At 37.8% G+C, this 22,487-nt stretch overlaps 1 protein-coding gene across 1 annotated transcript in view; it reads left to right on the forward strand.

Moving 5' to 3' along the window:
• Positions 1 to 325: 325 nt before the first annotated feature.
• SLC15A2 (solute carrier family 15 member 2) overlaps positions 326 to 22,487 on the forward strand; it is a 42,022-nt gene continuing 19,860 nt past the window's right edge. The window contains exons 1-12 of the mRNA XM_052641538.1: positions 326 to 339; positions 2,141 to 2,264; positions 4,117 to 4,204; positions 5,010 to 5,151; positions 11,266 to 11,358; positions 12,713 to 12,812; positions 15,126 to 15,216; positions 15,474 to 15,551; positions 21,306 to 21,388; positions 21,781 to 21,867; positions 22,040 to 22,129; positions 22,222 to 22,266. Coding sequence (XP_052497498.1) covers positions 326 to 339; positions 2,141 to 2,264; positions 4,117 to 4,204; positions 5,010 to 5,151; positions 11,266 to 11,358; positions 12,713 to 12,812; positions 15,126 to 15,216; positions 15,474 to 15,551; positions 21,306 to 21,388; positions 21,781 to 21,867; positions 22,040 to 22,129; positions 22,222 to 22,266 — 1,035 coding nt within the window. The remainder of the gene's footprint in view (positions 340 to 2,140; positions 2,265 to 4,116; positions 4,205 to 5,009; positions 5,152 to 11,265; positions 11,359 to 12,712; positions 12,813 to 15,125; positions 15,217 to 15,473; positions 15,552 to 21,305; positions 21,389 to 21,780; positions 21,868 to 22,039; positions 22,130 to 22,221; positions 22,267 to 22,487) is intronic.

Here is a 22,487-nt window from a genome sequence, read left to right on the forward strand (position 1 = left end):
GTGTGTGTGTGTGTCACCCTGGAAATGTATATATTGATACATAAGTACATGTACAAATATAAATATATATAAATATCCGTAAGTGATTTTTATCGTCAGGGAAGTTTACATATGACAAGATTAGGATTCCTTCCATCTCTGATATTATTTGATTCCATGAATGCTTAGCATTGTATTGCCATAATCAATGAAAATTTTCACCTAAACAAACAAGTATCAAAGATCCAATACCAATACGCTAAAGTTTGGTATTTAGGGCACCTATGAGCACAAATGACTTGGTGCCTTGCATACAGGTACTATTCCATCTGCTGTGCTATATCAAATGCTATTTCAGAGGTACAAGGCCAGAGCAGGAGGAGCCATTGATATAATTAGATCCCTTTTTTTTTTTTACTTATTATTATTTTTACTTTACAATATTGTATCGGTTTTGCCACACATCAACATGAATTCACCACAGGTGTACACGTGTTCCCAATCCCGAACTGCCTCCCACCTCTTCACCCCCCCCCCCACCCCCCCCACCCCCCCCCCCCCCCCCCCGCCCCCGACACCATCCCTCCGGGTCATCCCAGTGCACCAGCCCCAAAGGCATCTGTGCCTCTAGTGGTTAACTTGGCTAGTAACTTCTAACTGTTCATTTGTTTTGTACCCAGTCATTAACCAAACTAGGTCAGAAAGGGCATTACTTCCTGAAAGAATAACTACAGCTTAATCATTAATGTCACAAGCAGAAATGAAGCTGGACTCTTCTTTGGGTAAAGGTTGACGGGAGAGAAACAGGATGAGGAGTGTAACAGAAGCTGAGAAAAAAACATGATCAAAGTCTGAGATAGAGTTTAGGGAGGAAAGAGTAGAGTTTATCCTGGTCTTATTTGTCAATAGATTACTCAAGTAGGTAATGTAAGAATTTTATGAGGGATAGAATCATAGGTTCTCATATTCTAAAATAAAATAATGCATTCTCCTATCTCCTGCCTTCTTTTTTGGTTTAGTCCTTATTTTTCTTATTTTTCTCTAGCCATTCTTTTCCTTTTCCTTTTGACTGACAACTAAATGGGCACCATACTGTTTTGTTCTTTTACCTCTTTGACTTTGCAAAAATAATAATTATTTAACAGTCATGTCTGATCCTGTTCTTCCTCTGATAAGAACTAAATGTATTCTGGAGTCATTTGGAAGTCCATTCACTGAATATTAAGAAAAATGGTGTTTGTAATAGTACCTAGAAAATAACTGGTTCATAATTTTTACGCAAATCATATTTTATTTACAGATAAATGATAGGTTCATCTTGAAGTAAGAAAGTTACAACACAGAGAATGAATTTTAAAAGAAGAATGATTCCCAAATGTATATCACTGAACTTTTCCTTTTGTTTTCTTTAGCTCCACCTCTTTAATTGCTTATAAGACATTTCCAGTTGAACTTTACTATGTTGAAAACCAAAAATTAGCATTTTTTTGTATCTCTCCAAGTTCACTTTGGAGATAACTTTCCCTTTTCAATGCATTTCAATTCCCCTACATTCCTATGTTTCTATTTCCATAGCTTCCATTCCTAAGTAATAACCATATGCATTACTGATACTAATCTATCCATAACAGCATAGTGAAAATTCCATATCTGCCACTTGATGGCCACATGACTTTGGAAAAATTTCAATCTCTTGAGATATTAGTTCCTGTAAAGTGAGGATATTAGTAACAATAAGAACATGAAGATAATATATGTGTGTATACACACACACACACACACATATATATACAATAGGTGTGTGATAAATGGCAGCTATTATTACTCTGAAATCAGTGTTTAAATCTGTGCTCCAGGCTATGTCCGAGGCATTATATTTCTAACTACTTTTCACTCATGTGCAGTTCTCCAGCATTTTACAGTATCTCACTTCCCCATGCTTTACCTTTCACATAAACATTCTTTTAAACTAGTCTCTGAGACCCAATAGTTTTTTTTTTTTTTTTTCATATAGCTTTCTGCTTCTCAGGAAGCTGCTTAAGCCCGACACCCACAGGGTTAAGATTGGTTGCTGAAGCCACCCCCTCTTCCCCTCCCAGTCCCCCTTTTCACAGTAGTCTGGCAGCTGTCCCAACTGCCTACCAAAGCCAAATGCTTGAAGAGAGAGAGAGGAGCCAGCCATGAATCCCTTCCAGAAAAATGATTCCAAGGAAACTCTTTTTTTACCTGTCTCCACTGAAGAGGTACCACCTCAACCCCCCAGCTTTCCAAAGAAGCCATCTCCGGTGAGTCCTGGGATTCATCTCTGCCTCTTGACAGGAACACAGACATACTCTGTTGGTTCTCCTTGGTCCCTGGAGCTTCAGGCTGAGCTGTATTAGAGTATTAAAAACTATTCTCTTTTGGAGTTAGAATGAACCTATAAACCAGATCTAAACAGGAGTTTCTTTCAGTTTAGGAGAGGAAGCAGCAGAAGGCGGTGGTCAGAGTTCTTCAGTGGGTATCCAGGACTTGGCTGTATTTCATTGTATATTCTGAATTTCTCTGGGGTGGAAAAAAAAGCACTTTGCATGTCCAGGGAAACTTGGCAAGTACTCCTTTCTGGAGAACTGTGTGTGATTGTTCTTTCTTTACCAAAAAACCCTCCAAAACTTCAGCCTTTAGTTTCCCCTGTACACAGAGTCTGTGCTGCACACCAAGAGAAGTTTTAGAATAGATCTAGTCTCTGTTATTGTGTTTCAGTTTACAGTGGGTGAAAGAACAGAGAAACAGGGAAGTAATAATGTTTTAAATTATATATTAATGCTTGTTAAAACATTTCCCAATTCTTTTTCAATCCTCGTATCAAATCATATCTCTGTTAAGTAGAGAGGGTGTAGTAATACTAGCCAGTATTTACTTAGTTCTTACTTATAAGCAAAGAAGCAGCAGTCTTCTAGAGGTGGGTAGTTTCTTTGGAATAACAAAATTGAAGTATAAAGCCAGGTTTAGTGACATGGCCTGGAACAGTATGTTAGCACAGTCAGTGACAGTGTTACATAGCTAATAGAAGCCGTGTTAACCAAACTTCAGGCTGTATAATTCTCAAGCTGTGAGCCAGGAAAGTAAGAAGACTATTCACTGTGTCTTTTAAGAAAGTTTTTTTTAAAATCATACATTAATGCATATTAATACTTTGGAGGGTTGTTTATGTATATCCATATATATCTATGTGAATAAAAAAATGAACACATTACTTTATCAATCATTTATTTAGTTGTATATCTTCTGGTCCCAAATAATTTGAGGCTACTTACAAAAATGCATGTATATCTTATGAATAAGGAAAGGTAATAAAAAATCTCATGATTTGATTGAACTGAGGTCACGTATCTCCATCCCTTTCTCATGTTGGTTGGGCTATCGTAATGAGGGATTTGAAGTAAAACATGATATTCCTTTTATTCTGACTGATACAGTGCATGCAATAGCATAATCCTTTTAATTCCCAAAAGGATTAGCATGAAAATATTATAGAATCTGTTTCATAGAACAAATGGACATTTAATTTGAAAAGGTTTAAGAAATCTCTGCCAAAGGTTAAGGTGATGAATCATCTTAATCTTTAACAATCTGTATTGGGCTCTGTTGCTGGCAGGAAGCCTTCATATTGCTAGGATTCCTCCCATCACAGTGAATGGGGCAAGTGGGGACAGAAAGGTTAATCCACACTGTAGAGCTAAGCAGGGTACTGACATCTGAGTGTAACTACCTGGACATCAAGTGTTCCAGAGGCCAACTCTTTGTTATGTTCCTAGAAATAAGGATGATTATTCTCTTGCCCAGTGCCCCAGGCTTTCCATTTAGTATCTGTGGGAAGATGAACAGGTCTTAGTGTCTGTATCAAGAAGTGCCTGAGGAGCTCCATATTAAATGTTTGAGGGACAAAGGAATATTCAGAATAGCTTCTTTGACTGCTAAATCAGCAATGCAAGCACTTTTAGTAGGATACTGACCATTTCATGAAGAGTAGGGACCATTGCTTCTTCACATGACCTATCATGATGACTTAAATGGTTTTTTCTGTTGCAAAACAGTATAATGGTCTAAATATGGAAATATTGTTCATGCTTGAACCAGTGTCTTTTTGTTTCCTAGAAAATCTGTGGCTCCAACTATCCACTGAGTATTGTCTTCATTGTGGTGAATGAATTCTGTGAGCGCTTTTCCTATTATGGCATGAAAGGTAATTTTGTGTCTCCCAATCCTACTTTTCTCCACTCACTGTCACCCCATGTTTGTAACAATCTGTCTTATATGCACTTATTTCTCTTATCTACTCTTTACCTTCATCCAGCTGGTCCTTTCCTTTGGCGAAGACTTCCAAAAAATGCCTGGTGGGATTTCACCTTCTAACTCATACAGACCAAGAACAAAAAAGAGTAGTGAAAACCAGAACACAGTCTATGAGAATATAAGTGGAAAAACTCATCAGCAGCATTCCATTCTTAATTTTTGTTCCTTAGGTCTATGGATTATATTGTTGCTGGGAAGGAGGAGGAAGGATTATTAGATATTAGATAAAGATAACATTAGGCCATGTTATCTTTCAGATTGGCCTAAATGATGCTATGTGCATAAAGACTGAAGAAGGAGTATTGCAGTGCCTCAGTCCATAAAGCATCTGCCTGCAATGCAGGAGACCATGGAGAAATCCCTGGGTTGGGAAGATACGCGGGAGAAGGAAATGGCAACCCATTCCAGTATTCCTGCCTGGAGAATTCCATGGACAGAGAAGCCTGATGGGCTTCAGTCCATGGGGTCACAAAGAGTTGGACATGACTGAGTAACTAACACACACACACTAAGCACAGCCCCTTTCACCCTCACAACTCCAAGGGACCCTGCTTCTGCTCCTCAGAAGTTACTACTGATAGGAGTGCTGAAGATCAAGATCAACTGCAAAGACCCTATCAAATGCTCTTTTCCTCCATAAATCATTTTAATGCATCTACCATGTTTTGTCCCTTTTTTTTTTTTTTTTGCTTTAGCTGTGCTGACCCTGTATTTCCTGTATTTCCTGCATTGGAGTGAAAACACTTCCACATCTGTGTACCACGCCTTCAGCAGCCTCTGTTACTTCACTCCCATCCTGGGAGCAGCCATTGCTGACTCATGGTTGGGAAAATTCAAGTAAGGATGGTGGGAAGTCACATTTCCAAGAAGCTTCACAGATTAAACATGCAGAGAGTATCATTTCTAGCCTCTTGCTTCCAAGCAAGAATATACTTGTGTCATCCATGATAAATAAGAATCTCTCTCAGACTGACAATATAGAAAGGTTTTGTCTCTTCATTATCAGTTTTTCCAATATTTTTATACCCTTTTCAGTCAGGAGGGGTTTTTTCTTGTATTTAATTTTAATCTTCTGTTCTGAAGTTTAAGACCAATTCTTGTTCTGATCTCAGGTGGTAAGACGGCTACCCACAAGAAAATGTATAATTAAATGTTGTTATTTTATATACTATCCATCTCTCCTCCAGACTGAGTCATTTCAGCTTTTTTAGGATCTTCTTATAAGTCCTTCTTTTCAGCTCTTTTACCATCTCTGATTCTCTTTTCTAATCTCCTTCTGTAGGTTCTTTCTTAAAACTATAATAAATATTTTCATGAGTTAGACTAATAGTCTGTTCATTTCAATATCTTTTAAGTCCCTAAAAATAGCACCAAGAGATGTTTGGGGATAATGTTATAGTTGTCATCTATAACATCATTCTCATGGGACAGAGATGGATCTCAGGTATCCATCACTCAGGTATTTTCTGTGGAGTTGTCATCTATGGAATTGTCTAAATTAGCATTTCTCAAAGTGCATTCTGTTGAAAATTTGTTGTAAAGGATCTAAAGAGTGTTATGTAGGGACATAAAGCTCTCATAGTCAAGTAAGCTTGGGAAAATGCTAGACTGAATAAAGCTAAAAAGGTATCTTTACTGCATGACTTCTTATAGCCTTTAACATGAAATTAATATTATAAAATCTCCAAGAGAAGGTTATGATAGGTAGCATTTCCCAAACTTGTTTGACCATGAAATATTTTTTCAGGGTATCTTGTAGACCGAGTGTTCCAAGGAGTTGTCTTTAGTAAACACTGGTTTCTATCTCACTTTGGCCTAGATATATCCATTATTCTAAAGTATTTATTCAGCACCTAATGTAGTGCTACAGCCACAACACTGTACTAAATAGTTTCTTGACTTGGGAGAGAGATGGCAGGTGCCTGAGGTCTATGTGTGCTCCTTATGTAGTAGTAGTCACTGAGTCCATCCAGATAGAAGAATGGCACTATATGCAGAAAAAAGCATAAGCCATGTTATGGTCTTCATTCAGTTATAGAATAAAAGATTCATATTTATAGTATTTTAATTTATTTTTAAAATGACTGCTTTGTAAAAAGTATAGCTCTGGGATTTGGTGAACAATAGCTTCCTGACTATTTCAGAGGAAATTTGGCCGTCTCTCCTTGTACCCTCAATCTCAACCCTTAATGAGGTAATTTTAATTATTTTGAATTTGTTTTTATTGATGTATAACTTAAGTATACAAATCTGAAAGGCTTAAGTATACAACTGGATGAATTTTTACAAATGTGTCACCATCACCTAGGTCACTCTCATTGGTATCTTTGTACCCTCAATATTTCCAACTCTTGCCTTCAAATTCTTCTTCAGAGATAGTCTTGTCCTAGAAATAATGGCAAATATCTTATGGCTGTAAACAAAAAAATTATTATTAACCTTTCTTTTTCTATCTTCTTTATCACTACCTGCAAAATTTTAAAAGAATCACTTAATATTTGTTGCATTCCTTTCTCTTCATTATCACTCCTTTGGCTCAGTTCAGTCACTCAGTCATGTCCAACTCTTTGCAACCCCATGAACCACAGCATACCAGGCTTTCCTGTCCATCACCAATTCCCGGACTCCACCCAAACCCATGTCCATTGAGTCGGTGATGCCATCCAACCATCTTATCCTCTGTCATCCCCTTCTCTTCCTGCCCCCAATCTTTCCCAACATGAGGATCTTTTCAAATGAGTTAGCTCTTCGCATCAGGTGGCCAAAGTATTGGAGTTTCATGCTTCAACATCAGTCCTTCCAATGAACACCCAGGACTGATCTCCTTTAGGATAAACTGGTTGGATCTCCTTGCAGTCCAAGGGACTCTCAAGAGTCTTCTCCAACACCACAGTTCAAAAGCATCAATTCTTTGGCGCTCAGCTTTCTTCACAGTCCAACTGCCACATCCATACATGACCACTGGAAAAACCATAGCCTTGACTAGACGGCCCTTTGTTGGCAAAGTAATGTCTCTGCTTTTCAATATGCTATCTAGGTTGGTCATAACTTTTCTTCAAAGGAGTAAGCCTCTTTTAATTTCATGGCTGCAGTCACCATCTGCAGTGATTTTGGAGCCCAAAAAATTAAAGTCTGACACTGTTTCCACCGTTTCCCCATCTATTTCCCATGAAGTGATGGGACCAGATGCCATGATCTTCATTTTCTGAATGTTGAGCTTTAAGCCAACTTTTTGACTCTCCTCTTTCACTTTCATCAAGAGGCTTTTTAGCTTCTCTTCACTTTCTGCCATAAGGGTGGTGTCATCTGCATATCTGAGGTTATTGATATTTCTCCTGCCAATCTTGATTCCAGCTTGTGCTTCATCTAGCCCAGCATTTCTCATGATGTACTCTGCATATAAGTTAAATAAGCAGGGTGACAATATACAGCCTTGATGTACTCCTTTTCCTATTTGGAGCCAGTCTGTTGTTCCATGTCCAGTTCTGAATTGGACTGTTATAATGGACATGTGTGACATTTTCATTTTTTCCCATAATATTTGTTCATAATTGAATCCTTGCACTACTGTCAAATTAATTTTCCTAAAAGAAATCTCCATTCACATTACTACTGTGCTCAACATTTCTGCTAACACGTTGTCTACTAATCTCATCCAACTTACCTTTTGCTCTTATTGTCATACTTACTCCCTTTCAAGAATGTCCAATAGATGAACCAGATACTAATATTTACCTAATGATAGCCAGGAACGTCTCTTTTCGATGTCTGTTTGCATAGTTTCTACTTCACGAAATCTCTTTCTTCCCCAGCCTTCCACATCCAAACTCTTTAAGGCTCAGTTCACATGCCACCTATGCAATGGAATATCCTCTGCCCCTTACTTTTCACCACTAACCAGAATTAATCTAATATTCTCTGAACTCCCTATTTTTCACCCTCACATGACAAATTCTCTCTTATAATAACTATGTGTATATGAATGTAATATCTTCTTCGAAACACTTAGAAGACAGCCTTATTTATAATTTTCTATCCACAGCACTTAAAACAGTGCCTGATACATAGGAGGCCCACAAAAAACATTTCAGTTCATAAATGTATTCACCCTCAGATGAACATAGGCAAAAGACTGAGGGTAGGTGTGGGCAGGTGTGAAGATGACTTTTATTTTGTTGTGGGTATTGTGGTTGCTTTTAAAATAACAAAATTCTTTGAGGGATGAATAGGTATCTCTTTCAGAGGAAAGTGGGTTGGAGAAAACATGAATAACTTGTTCTTTAGGGATGTGTGGGGGTGTGGTAAGCTCACATGTCCAAAGACAATGATGACAAAAACATGAACAAACTAGTATTTCAAACTCTTTTCCTTTTCTTCAGAAGTTAGCTGCGGATGAAAAATTTCCCGTAACATTAGAAACATTGCTCAGACCTTCAAACCACAATTTTCTAAATTTAGTACAAACATATATTAAAGGTCCTTCCTCTATTTGAAGTCCCAGAATTCTAGCTTTGTTAAGAGAAAATGGGCGCCCACGGTCCCTGACTTCTGTACAAGGAACTCACTGTGTCAGGAGGGAGGTGAAACTTCCTTCAGGGCTACATGTAGGAGAGAGTAGCCGGTAGATACACAACGAAAAACAATTTTTTAAACATGGATACTGGCTTTTTACTGTTTCTATAAGTATCTACTGAGAAGGCTAATTACATGCGCAGATGCTATTTTTGATGCCAAGTTGCTTTTAAGAGAGAATAACATTTTTAGTCATAGTCCCTAGTGTTGGTTTATACCTTGTGACCTGTGCCTGTCAGTCTGATCTCCTGATCATGGCAATCACTAAAAGCTACTCTCTTAAGTGTGTCTTGCCAAATATACTTTCGGATGTCTTTCCTACACTTCCTCTTTCTCTGAGTGGGTCTATAGCATATCCCTCCCCCTGTCTTTTTTGTCTGGTCAGAGCTGACCCTCTTTATGCTAGGTCTCTTCCTTTGTCATAGCAGGTCTCTGCCTATTGCACATACTCCTTCTCAGTTCCTAAAGTCTAATTTAGAATATCTCTGACTTTTATATTCTTATGGAGAAATAAAATTTAAAACTTCATCCTTTTCCCTTTCCTTTTTCCACATTAACTTGTTATAAAACTGAAGGAATGCAGACTGTAAGAAAGAAGTTCTAGACCTAATTCTAATCCTAATTAGCATGTGGCGCTTTAAAAATGTCCTTTGACTTCTCTGCGTTTCACTTTCCTCATTTGCAAATGAAATACTGAAGTCTGTCTGAAGCAGATCTCTGTCCTGTGGTTAGGACTGTAATATCCCCAATGACAACTGCATTTCAAATGCAGAATTTCCAAGTCTGTCTTGACTTCTCTCTTCTTCTGTTTAAGTTCTCTGCTGTTAGCTTCCTCACTTATATTCTTCATATTTTAGACTAATTCCTTGAATCTTTCACCTAGAAGGTAGCTTGTTTTTCTTTTAAGGCAATTAGACTTCTCTCACTTGTTTAGTCCAACAATCTGATATTGCCCTGATCTCCCAACACAGGCTATCACTCCAGCTCAGACTCCTTTTGTTTTTTCTCTGTGATGATTTAGCATACGTCATCTATTTTGTGTTCATAATAGCTGGCCTTTTCTCAGTCACTTTTTATTCCATTTCTTTCTATTCATTCTTTTTGTTCCAATGAAGAAAACTTTTCTCCAGAAGACACTACAAGGCCTTTTAGGAAAACCTATCCCTTCCTTTTTCTTATCTCCTATTTCGCATTATAAACCCTCTAAGATCCTTTCCCTGGTGAGCCAACCTAGGAATATTTGGCATTTAGAATGAGAAATCTACATCCTGAGGTTTCTGGTGTCTCCAGCCTCTCTTTGCTATCTTCATCCCATTTTTTTGTATTCCACTTTTTCACATGGTACTTTAAAATTTGCAGAAGTAAGCAATATAATTTCTAAGGTTCCTTCTAGTATTAATATTCTACTTATATGTAAAGAGAATCTGGTGTCCCAATACACATAATACACATTGTATATTTGATAGCTTGCCATGTTTCAGTGTGTGTATCTCAACGCAGGTTCCTACTGGAATTCCTCACTCTTCCACTTACTAGTTGTCATTCAGATCTTTTTTTTGAAAAACAATATAACGTTTGGGAGGAATGGATACATGTATATGTATGGCTGAGTCCCTTTCTTTGCTGTGCACTTGAAACAACGTTAGTTGGCTATATGCCAATAAAAAATATAAAATACTCCAATATAATATACTCCAATATAAAATAAAAATTAAAAAAAGAAAGAACAACATAATAATAAGTCCCTATCAACTGCATGAGCTATATATCACTGAACAGTCTGTTCAAACGCCTTGGCTCCTTTCTTACCCTTGCTAAATAGTCCATGAGGAAACTGTAGTGGGGATTACAATAACCCAAGTGTTCAGGTTAAACCCTTTACCTCTTTATCCCAGTGACTGTGTTTAAAGAAAGCCCTTTGTTCCCTAATTTTCCTGTTTATGTGATTCTTTCTTGACCTTTATGGGTTTCTACAATCAAACACATTCCTTGGGAAAAAAACCTCAGGTCAAACATATCCTGTTCTTCTGGTTCTCCTTTCTTAAAACATTATCCCTCACTACAGATCAAACCTGTTCATGATATATCTGTACAAGATCAGGGATTCTCTGTGTGGGGTAGGTAGGGAAAAACAGAAAGCATGAGAAAAGAATGTCCCTAATGCTATAGGGTGAAGAGTTACTGTCCCTTTTTCTAGTCTGTTTGCTTTATTCACCATTATTATTTATATTTGCATTTCTCATATAATTCTTCCCCTCTCCACCCTTTCCTCCTCCTGCTCCATTTATCCTGACACTGAGAACAGTATGAACTCTGAGTCTGTATTGCTCAAATCTCTGAATTCTGTTTGTAGACTGACTGATTTAACTTTCTCAACAGGACAATCATCTATCTCTCCTTGGTGTATGTGCTTGGCCATGTGATCAAGTCCATGGGTGCCTTACCAATACTGGGGGGACAAATGTTACACACGTGAGTAAAATCATGTAAATCATGTAGATATCATGTAATCATGAACCTCCTCATTGGAAAAGAGCCGCTTTCCTCCATTGGACTGGTAAATGTTTCATGCATTCATTATAGACGTTTCTCTGTCTTACTAGAGATGTCTGTTTATTTTACAACCGACTATTTTATTGGGCTTCCCTGGTGGCTCAGAGGTTAAAGCGTCTGCCTGCAATGTGGGAGACCTGGGTTCGATTGCTGGGTTGGAAAGATCCCCTGGAGAAGGAAATGGCAATCAACTCCAGTATTCCTGCCTGGAGAATCCCATGGACAGAGGAGCCTGGTGGGCTACAGTCCATGAGGTTGCAAAGAGTCGGACACGACTGAGGGACTTCATTCACTATTTTATTATACCAAATTGGTTAAGAAAAAATATTTGACTAGTTGAACTCTTTCCTGCTATATCTGAGCTCATTTGTTGTTATTAAATATCTGGGGACTTGTAGAATACTCAGTTAGCATCCTTTTCACAGAAACTCTACATATACTCGAAGATATGAAAATCTTCATGCCCTCCATATTCCTTGACCTGTTCACCCATCCACACATTGTACTTTAACAGAGTTTCAAAAAAATGTCTGTGATACTTCTTTATAGTATATTGTAGAATTCATATTCAAAGCTTGAATGATTTCCATTTATGTGTAGTCCCATATATTCCAGTTGCTCTGTCCCTCTTTGTTAAGTTATTGATGTTTATGATGCCAGAGAATCTTGATAGGTTCTGACGTTTGTTGGTTCAGTCAGAGAGGATTAGATTTGTCCATGAAGCAGGTTATATATATTTGTGTGTATAATGTGGCTAAACATGTATTTTCCAGTGAGTTAAGAATTGTGTTTGAGATTTAATGGATATTAGACACCTTATTATTGTTGTCCCATCAGAAATCACTGACATTTCTTCCATTAGTTATGACTAACTTAAGATTTTATTTTGTGGCTACTAAGAATATGTAGGATAAAGGTTCACAAGGTCTTTCTATTGACATGTCCCTTTGACTATGACAATATTGAGAACAGTCTTAACTCTGGAGTTCCTTGAGTATTGGCTTCTATATGTTGCACGCATAAGGTAAATGAAACTATCAGGGACAAAATCTTCCCATGTAATGATACTTTCTGGCAGCAACTCAAGGATTATGAAGATTATAAGTGTTCCTGAGTCTCTCCTAGGAGGAAGCCATTGGGAAGTGCCTGCAATATAGAAATGTGAAGGAGGTCATGCCCTTGTACACATATTTTTTCTCTTACAGCTCTATATTCCATTTCTACAGTTGTGTTTAGTATCAGTATGGTTAGCACTCTCACATTTCCATTTCAGAGTCCTGTCAATGGTCGGCCTGAGTCTAATAGCTTTGGGGACAGGAGGTATCAAACCCTGTGTGGCAGCTTTTGGTGGAGACCAGTTTGAAGAAAAACATGTAAGAGTCTGGTCATTTCTGTATTTTCAAGAATTAGAGCAGGCATTAAATGACAGGTAGTGATTTGCCAAGATAGAAGTGATCCAGTAGTTAGAACATATCCGAGTAGTGTTCAGTGCTGGGTACTGATCATTAATAAAGAGAAAAATGGAAACATTTCAAAGGAATATGACCAGGGCTAAAAAGATGCAGCTTAGGGAGAAAAGTTGATGGAAATGAAGATACTTAGACTGGATAAGATAAGACTTGAAAGAGAATATTATAATTATCTATAGATACTGGAAGTTGTTTAGTCACTCAGTCGTGTCCAACTCTTTGTGACCCCATGGGCTACAGCACGCCAGGCATCCCTGTCCACGGGATTTTCCAGGCGAGAATACTGGAGTGGGTTGCCATTTCTTCCTTCAGAGGATCTTCCCAACCCAGGGATCGAACCTGTGTCTCCTGCATTGCAGGCAGATTCTTTACCTTCTGAGTTACTCCCTTTATATAGATATTGGAAGGATGTCAGCAACTAATTGGAGAAGGCAATGGCACCCACTCCAGTACTCTTGCCTGGAAAATCCCATGGACGGAGGAGCCTGGTGGGCTGTAGTCCATGGGGTCGCTAACAGTCGGAAATGACTAAGCGACTTCACTTTCACTTCACTTTCCACTTTCATGCACTGGAGAAGGAAATGGCAACCCACTCCAGTGTTCTTGCCTGGAGAATCCCAGGCACGGGGGAGCCTGGTGGGCTGCCATCTATGGGGTCACAGAGTCAGACACGACTGAAGTGACTTAGCAGCAGCAGCAGCAGCAGCAGCAATAATTAATCCAAAGATCAATGAGAGAAAGCTATAGGAAGTTAGCCTTTCACTTGATGAAAGGAAAAGCTTCAAATATTAATGAGTTCACTCTCACTTAAGGTATTTAAGAAGATACATGGTCATCACTTTGGGAATGGGAGGTAATGAGTAGTTTGGAGATGATATAAGCATCTCTAGCCTTGGGATTCTACAAAGGAGAAAATGACCATTTGGAATAAAACAGAATTAATTTCTTTAGATGATCCTGTCTTGATGATCCTTCCTTCTTTTCCTAGACACTTTCCACTGTCCATGGTGGGTGGGAGGACAGTATGAATAAAGGTAAAAACATACCTGTTAAGGAAGCAATGACAACTAGGCAAGGAAAATACTCTATTCTTAGATCAACCAACATTTCTAGCTTCCTCTTTTTACCTCTCAGTTTTCCTTTTTGATGGTCTTCATGTATCATTCCCTCTTCTATAGCTATTTATCATGTTTGTTTTTTACTCTCTGTTCTTTCTCTGTATCATGTCTTTCTGCATTTCTCTAACCTTTCAGACCCTGTGGGTTATTTTATATTCTTTATCTACCCAGGGGTTCATAGATTATAATTGCTTGCTAACCTTAGAGAAGTCACCAAACTCTGGCAAGTGGGATTCTATGCACAATGAATTCTACACATAGATGAATGGAGCAGGTTTAAATGGGGACCAGAAGAGGAAGCAGAACACACCATAAATGGAAAATGGAGATTGTGCTGATGTGTCAAGGGAGTCGGAATGAAGCACAGACATGCATAATGAATAAAGTGTCAGCAACTTTATTTGAAAGGTGCTTCATTTTGTACGTGCTCCACAAAGATATTTCAGTAATAGGACAAACCCACTTCCAAGTTTCCACTGGCCACTGCCCAGCCCACAGACTTTCTTTAATAGTCTCTGGCAGACTTACCATGAGCATTAGGTAAATTATTCTGTTTGGTCAACAATTTACTCAACTGTTTCATATTCTAGTCCTATTCCTACCACACATTCCACAAAATCTATTATTTAACTTAGCCACTCATTCACTAACTTAATTCAGTTTAATAAACATTTACTGAGTCTAATATAAGACAAGTGCTATGCTAGTGATGCTTGTGAGGATTACAGAAAATAATAAGGTTTTTTTTTCTGCTCTCAAGGAACTCTCAACCTACTGAAACAAATTTAATACAGAGACTAATACTAGAATAAACACTATAGGACACACTACATAGACATAGTATACAACATGATCATTTTTGGTAATATAAAAGGGTAAAAAAATGTTAAAGATGATTGCACTAGGGTGTGAAAGGTAGAGAAATGTTTATTTGGGGTCAGCAAGATATGTGTTAAAATATCTAATATGACATTCACATACTATGGAGGCAGTATCTGAATTGGTATATGTACCTCTTAATGAGTCTGAAGAGGTGGGGGTGGACCAAGGAGGCACACTGAACTGATGATTTGTCCTGTTTTGGCTTTTTTTTTTTCAGGCAGAGGAACGGACTAGATACTTCTCAGTCTTCTACCTCTCCATCAATGCAGGGAGCTTGATTTCTACATTTGTCACACCCATGCTGAGAGGTTGGGATCTTTTCTGAGGGCCTCTGCATAAGCTTTATTCTGGCCAGCCAGAAATCCATTCAAGGCTTCTTACTGTCCATCTTCTCCTTGTATACGAGTTTTTAATCTTGATTTGTCTGGCCCAAAAGAAGGATTATGGATTAGGTGTTGGGAGGAAAGAAGATGGCTATGTCTATGACCTCAAAAACCTGAGCTTATAGAACAGAACATCAAAAATTTAAGATTCAGGATTAATTTGGTTTTGTTTTTTCCTGTAGGAGATGTGCAGTGTTTTGGGAAGGACTGCTACGCATTGGCTTTTGGAGTTCCAGGACTGCTTATGCTGATAGCTCTTGGTAAGTGCCGTGGGGCAAGGAAACTAATAACCACTGATGCCTTCCACGTGGAAAGCATGAGGAAGCACTATACACAAACTATTTTATTCAGTCCTCACACAGGCCTATTAGGTGTCATTGTAGGGGTTTTCCCTAGAAATTATAGATAAATTAACTGAATAAAGTTAGAAGCCTGAAAAAAAGATAGTGCCCATGGTTATATAACTAATAAGCTTCCTGAGAGTTTTAAAAAGACTGATCCTTGGATGCCATGTAGGACCAATTAAATCAGGATCTCTGTGGGATACAGCCGTGGCATCTAAAATGTTTTAAGTTTCTAATTGTAGTCACAGTCAAGATGTACTGATCTACATTGCAATATATAGTGAAGCAAAGAAAATAATCCTTCCTCTCAAACCAGCTTATTTCATCTGATAACTATCTGGTACCTGGAAGATGTAAAAATTCTTTGGGCCTTTTAAAGCTTCTAGGGTCAGCTGTTTCTGCGCTGCTCTGCAATGCTTCCAAGAAGTTTGCTCCTGAGCAATGAGAATAAGAGGAGCTGGATAAGTAGGGGGAAACTGATGCAACTTAGATTAAGTGGCATTCTCTTTACCACTGAGAACCCAGCAATGGAAGAGGAAGAGGAATATATGTGTTGCTTAGTTTACACAGTCCAAGGGGAAACTTGGACATGATTGTTTCTAATCATTGACCTGGAAACCTGTTCTCACACTGAGCCTTTGGGTGACACCCCCCTGGAGGATATCCAGTCCAAACACATAAAGAGCTCAATAAAGGATAAAGAGCCCAGAGGCTCACTGTTCCATCTGATTATTTTCAAACAGAGTTGGGGGGGTAATAATATTACTCAGGCAAGTTGCAATTCCAATTCCAAGGAAATTTATGTGTTAGTCCAGGGCCCAGTGATAATACATTCTGTTTCCTTCTCTCTTCAAAGCCAAATATATTCCTAGTTTTCCTGATTAGTACTATGTCTTTTTCTCTGGATCATTGCACAATATTATTTACATATCATAATAATTATGAAGATCAAAAGAGATGCTTTTGAAATGTTTACAAATTATGAAATGTTTAATTGAATGTTAAGTGTTAGCTGTCATCATTAGTTACTTCAGTTTTCTGGGTACTGATAAATCAATTCTCTGATTTTTCACTATAATTTAATTTATTTGATTTTTTTCACTCACTAATTCATTCAGCAAACATCTATTTAATGAACAGTTAATGTGTCAGATTCTGTGTTAGGTACTGGGATCACGTTATTGAATTAGGTAGCTACAGAATTCATGCTTTCAAAGAATTTATTTGGTCCAGCAGGAGGAGGGAGACAGAAGAATAAACAGGATCTCTCAATATAGTATCGTCACTGTCACAACTAGAGAAATACAGAGGAAGCTATAAGAACACAGAGGGATACCTAAGACGTTGAGGCTCAGAAAAGCTTTGCCTAAAGAAATGATAGGGAAGGTAAGACCTAAAGCATTAACAGCAGTTAACCAAAGAAGAGATTGAAAGTGAAACAGAAATATGACATGGTATCTATAAGACAAAGGGTTGAGAAATAGTATGATATATTTGAAGGCCTTGAAGGAACAGACGATAAAGAGGAGAAACTGACAGAAACCAGATAATGAAAGGCTTTTAACTTATTAAGGAATTAGAACTTTATCAGGAGAATAGTAGGGAGCTTCAAAAGGGTTTTAAATAAAGGAATGATCATTAGATGTTTATTTTTCAGTGGTATTTCTGACTGTAATGTGGAAAAAGAATGGATTAAGGATGAGACAAAGGATATTCTTTGTCTTGATTATTGAATTTTTGGTATTTCCTTAAATTTTGTGCTCAAGGTGAGTGCCTACCTTAGCTCACCTTCTTCAGCACTGACAGAACTGACAAACTTGATATGATTAGATGTGTGAAAGTAAGAGAGAAGATAAGCCAGGACTGAATGCGACATTCTGACTTGAGCAAATGGGTGGATAGTAGGAGTACGGTCTAAGGGAGACTAGACTTGGGGCAATACTAATGAATTTGGAGACTAGGCTTGGGGCAATACTAATGAATTTAGTTTGGACATGTAACATTTAGATGTTTTTGGCACATCTAATTGGGAGTACCAAACTTTTAAATCTGTATTTATTTGGAAATACAGGTTTAAAGTCCAGAATAAATGTCTGGGCTATAGATATAGAGCTGGAGCTATTAGTACATGGATAGCAATTAAGTCAGGAAAATAGATGGAATGACTAAGAGTATGATAAAGGAGAACAAGGATAGGACCTTGAGAAATACCAATATTTAAAAGACAAACAAATGAGCTAAGCAACCAGGCATTAGAAATAAACAAGTTATGGCAACTATTTACAAGAAATTTTGTTGTCCTGGTGAAAAATAAAGTTCTCTTCACTGTGATAGTGCAGAAATAAAGATATCTACAAGGATGTACAGCAAAGGCAATAATTAAGTTGCGCTGAAGCCATTCAAATCAAGATTCACTAAAGAAAAGTTGGGAAAGGGCTCTCCAGGTAGGGAAAAAAATAACTGCAAATGGAGAGGTAGAAAACAGAATGTGGCATTTTGAGAACCAGGGTGATTTCCATAATACCACAATCAGACCTTTAGGGGACAATCTCCATGGCATAAACCTTTAGAATAATGTTTCAAATTAGTATGGGAATGAGTCTTATTGTAATGAAAACTTCATAGTAATTATTTTCTCCAATATATGGATTGTCGACTCTTGATGTATTTATATTATTAATATTAAAGAGATTATTCAGCGTTAAGCTTACTTTTATACAAGCCAGCATTTACTTATAAGTTGTTGTATTTCCTTTAAGATGAAAATGTGTTGACCCAAATTTTATATTTCAATTAGATAAAGGATTCAGCAGTTAAACAAACAAAAAAAGACAGGTAAAGAGGGGAAAGCCCATAGATGAGACTAAAAACGAATGCGGAAAGTAATAGTAGTTCTACCTTGGATACCAAGAGGATTTCAGGAAGGGGATCATTCAGAGTAACAAATATTACTAACTGGGAAAGCAAGATAAGGGTGAAAAATGTCCATTAAATATGGTGACACAAAGGTCTTTGATTTGATGATATCAGTTATGGTAGATTGGTGGAGTTTCAAGAATAATTAGAGCAGACTGGGAAGTGAATAAAATGAATGAAAGAGAAAACAGTAAGAATTTATAGCTGAAAGGTGACATGGAGTCAGGAAAGGATATTAAGCATGTTTGATTATTATTAGGAACACTCCAGTAAAGAAAGATGTTGGAGATGTAAGGTAAGACAGTATAATCAATATGAAAGCACACATGGTAGAATTGTATTTACACAAGAGGAGGAACATTACCTTAATGTAACTGGAGAGAGGAGGGGATGGGGATGGATACAAATATTAATAGATTTGGTGGCAGGAGTTGAGGGAGTTTTCATTTGAAGCCTTCTATTTTCTTTGTGAAGTAAGAGGCAACAAGGTCTACTAGTGGAAGTAAATGTTAGAGAAACTCAAGGTCCCTACCCATCTTCTTCAGTTAAGTGGCCTTCAAACTTAAGTGTGACCTTGTCAAGTTGATTACCTCACCTTCTTTTTATCACTCCATTGTCACATTTTAGACCAGATTTCCTGAGAAGTTCAGCCCCTTTCTAGGATCATTATTAGTTTCAAGAGCTGTCTATTTCCCATCCAAAATTTTCTACTTGTCCAGATACCTTTTTTATCTGCCCGCTTGTCTCTCAGGATTAGCATTCTTTATCTGAACTTCTTTTTTTTAATCAACAATAAGAAGGCCATGGTAAGTGGTAAAGCATGCTATTTGGAGAAGTTTGGGAGAAACTCAGAGGATAATAAAGAAAAAGTGGTGGAGTGAGCCTGACAAAGAAGAATGGAGAAAGTAGAAAGTTAAGATAGAAAAAAGTAGGGTGATTCAGGCATTCTGGATGTAAGGATATTGGAGAGTGTTACTGGTCACTGAAGAAGGCATTTTTGGTAGAGGAGCTGCTAGAGGGACATCTTTCTTGCTGGAGCCGGGAAATCTATTCAAGAGGGAAGTATATTGGAGATGGTACCAAAATGGAGGTTTCCCACAAATTTTAGTTAAATTTAATACACTTTGGCCACCTGATGCGAAGAGCTGACTCATTTGAAAAGACCCTGATGCTGGGAAAGGTTGAGGGCAGGAGGAGAAGGGGACAACAGAGGATGAGATGGTTGGATGGCATCACCAACACAATGGACATGGGTTTGGGTAAACTCCGGGAGTTGGTGATGGACAGGGAGGCCTGGTGTGCTGCGGTTCACGGGGTCACAAATAGTTGGACACAACAGAGCGACTGAACTTAACTGAACTGAATACACTTGAAAAAAAACTTGCAATTTTATAATTGTAAAAGTAATATCTCATTGCTGGTATGTGGAAAATGAAGTAAAAACAAGAGAATTAAATTCACCTACAGATAGCTACGGAGATGTGGTTAAAAGATAAAGATATGCGTTGAGAGAGAATGAGTTCAAGAACAGAAATAAAACAGAAAAGAATTGTTTTAGGAATAATGAATAGTAGTTAGAAGATACATTGGCAAATACAGAGTGATGAAAGGAAAAGTAGGAAGCAGTTGGTTGTGGGGAGCTCTGTTGCAGATAGGGGTCACGTCTTCTTTATCTTTATTCTCAGCAGTGTCAGGCAAAATGTGTGATGCAGAGATCAATAAATGAGATCCTTTATGGTAGTTAAGAGTATAGATTTTTGAGTTGAAAGGCCTCAGTTCAAGAAGGTAGTTTCTGATCTTACTACCAAGCTTAAAAAGGAATTGAAAGAGGCATAACTTAGCAGAGGTGGGTTGAGGGTGGGGTGTCAGTGCTGGAAGGGAACACTGGGGTCTAGAATATGTTTTTTGACCTGGTCTGAGTTACATGGGTGTGTTCACTTGTAAAAATTCAGTAAGTTATACATCTATTATTTACTTGTTCTTCTTATATTTTAATACAATTTATTTCATATCATTTAAAAGATTATATGAAAGTTTACTGATATCAAAAATAAATAATGAAAAACAGTGTAGTTTCTGGCAATTTCCATCTGTGCAATCTTGTACAACTTGCTTAACTCCTTAATCCTTGATTTCTTTATGTGTAAAATCCTTTTCAGGTTAAATCAGTACTATTATGTAAAATGCTTAACACTTTATATATAATAATAAACCTTCAAGAGATCATTAATGATAATAATAACCATCAGGATAATAATGAATTTGGGAAAATCCATTTCAGGAGTTAGGACTTATTAGGTAGGTCTTAGAATCAAGATTTTAATTTGGCAGCAGATAAGGAGAAATGAACAGGGATTAAGAAACTACTTGGTGGCCATTTTGAAAATAGAGGGTAGAAGTTGTGAGGTCCCATACGAGTCATAGCCCTGGTGATGCAGAGAGGGGACAAGCAGGAAACACACTGAAGATAGAAGGTCAGTGAAAGTTGATAATATATTAGATGTAGAGATGAACTAGAAGACGGAGAATTCAGAGGTGACTTTCATTTCTGTGATTACAGGAAAGTCTACACATTGACCATTTTATTTTTCTCTTGGCTCCCATAGTTTTTATGTCTCCAAAGTCAGGGAGCATCAGTCAGTTTCCACCCTTTATGAGATGTGTCAATCATTCCTACATTTCAGCAGTGTGTCCTTAGTGTTGACAACTAAATGTGCTAAGTGAGAAACTAAGAACTCTGTTTATCTACTGCAGTTGTGTTTGCAATGGGAAGCAAACTATACAGAAAACCACCTCCTGAAGGAAACATACTGAATCAAGTGGTCAAATGTATCTGGGTAAGTTCATGAACTGTTTGTCTGCCTTTTTCAATCACGAGAAAAGAAATGCTGTTCTGAGCCTACAGGCCTTCAAACATGGGTATACACTTTTCTCAATGACCTCTGCGCTGCTTCTGTGACTTTTAGAAAGTAGGATTGATCAAACTTCACTTGATACCTCTATTTAACCTTTAGCTGAAAAGAATATAATCATTTTTAAACACTGGCAAAAGTTTTCTGAAATGTAGTTACATATGTTGAAATTATATTTCACTGAAATTCAATGTGTGATGAAATCAAAAGTTTAGATTAAGTCACTCAAGAGTATGTGTGTCTAAGGGAAGATACAGTGAAATGGAAAAGGCAGGGGATGGGTTTTCCTCTCTTCTGATATCTATGCTCTGCCCTAGTTTGCCATTTCCAGCCGTTTCAAGAACCATTCTGGGGACAATCCCAAGCGAGAGCACTGGCTGGACTGGGCAGCTGAGAAATACCCAGTAAGTTGAACTGCAGAAACATCTGATGCCTTCATAGAGTTTTTCCTAATAACCAAACTGATTCTCTTCTACTGTACTTGACCTCTTCTCTTACTGTTCTGGGCCATTTCTACTCCAAGCGAGAAATCCTTAAATGCCAATTCAGCCTATTCCTTCTTCCTCCTCTTTGCAGAAGCAGCTCATTATAGACGTGAAGGCACTGACCAGGGTACTGTTCCTTTATATCCCATTGCCCATGTTCTGGGCGCTTTTGGATCAGCAGGTAAGAATAGTTCTTTTGAAAACTACGTATTCTTCCAGCCCTTTCTCTCTCAAAGGAAAGGGATTTCCTCTAATAGCATCTGTTTGCCATAGGGATCACGATGGACCTTGCAAGCCACCAGGATGAATGGGAATTTGGTGAGTAGAAGAGATTTTTTCCAATATCATTTTCTTTTTAATCCACACTAAGGAAAAATTTCTTTGTGTTTTTGCCTAAAAAGTGACATAAGATTATGCCTTTAGCATGAAGTTACTGGGTAGGCAAAGTGAGTATTAAAAGATAGAATCTTATCTTTGAAAATCAGAAAGGTAAGGATGGAAAGGTTTCAGTGTATACAGGAAGCACTGAGACAATAGCA

This window comes from Budorcas taxicolor, chromosome 1 (assembly GCF_023091745.1).
Source record: "Budorcas taxicolor isolate Tak-1 chromosome 1, Takin1.1, whole genome shotgun sequence".
NCBI lineage: Eukaryota > Metazoa > Chordata > Mammalia > Artiodactyla > Bovidae > Budorcas > Budorcas taxicolor.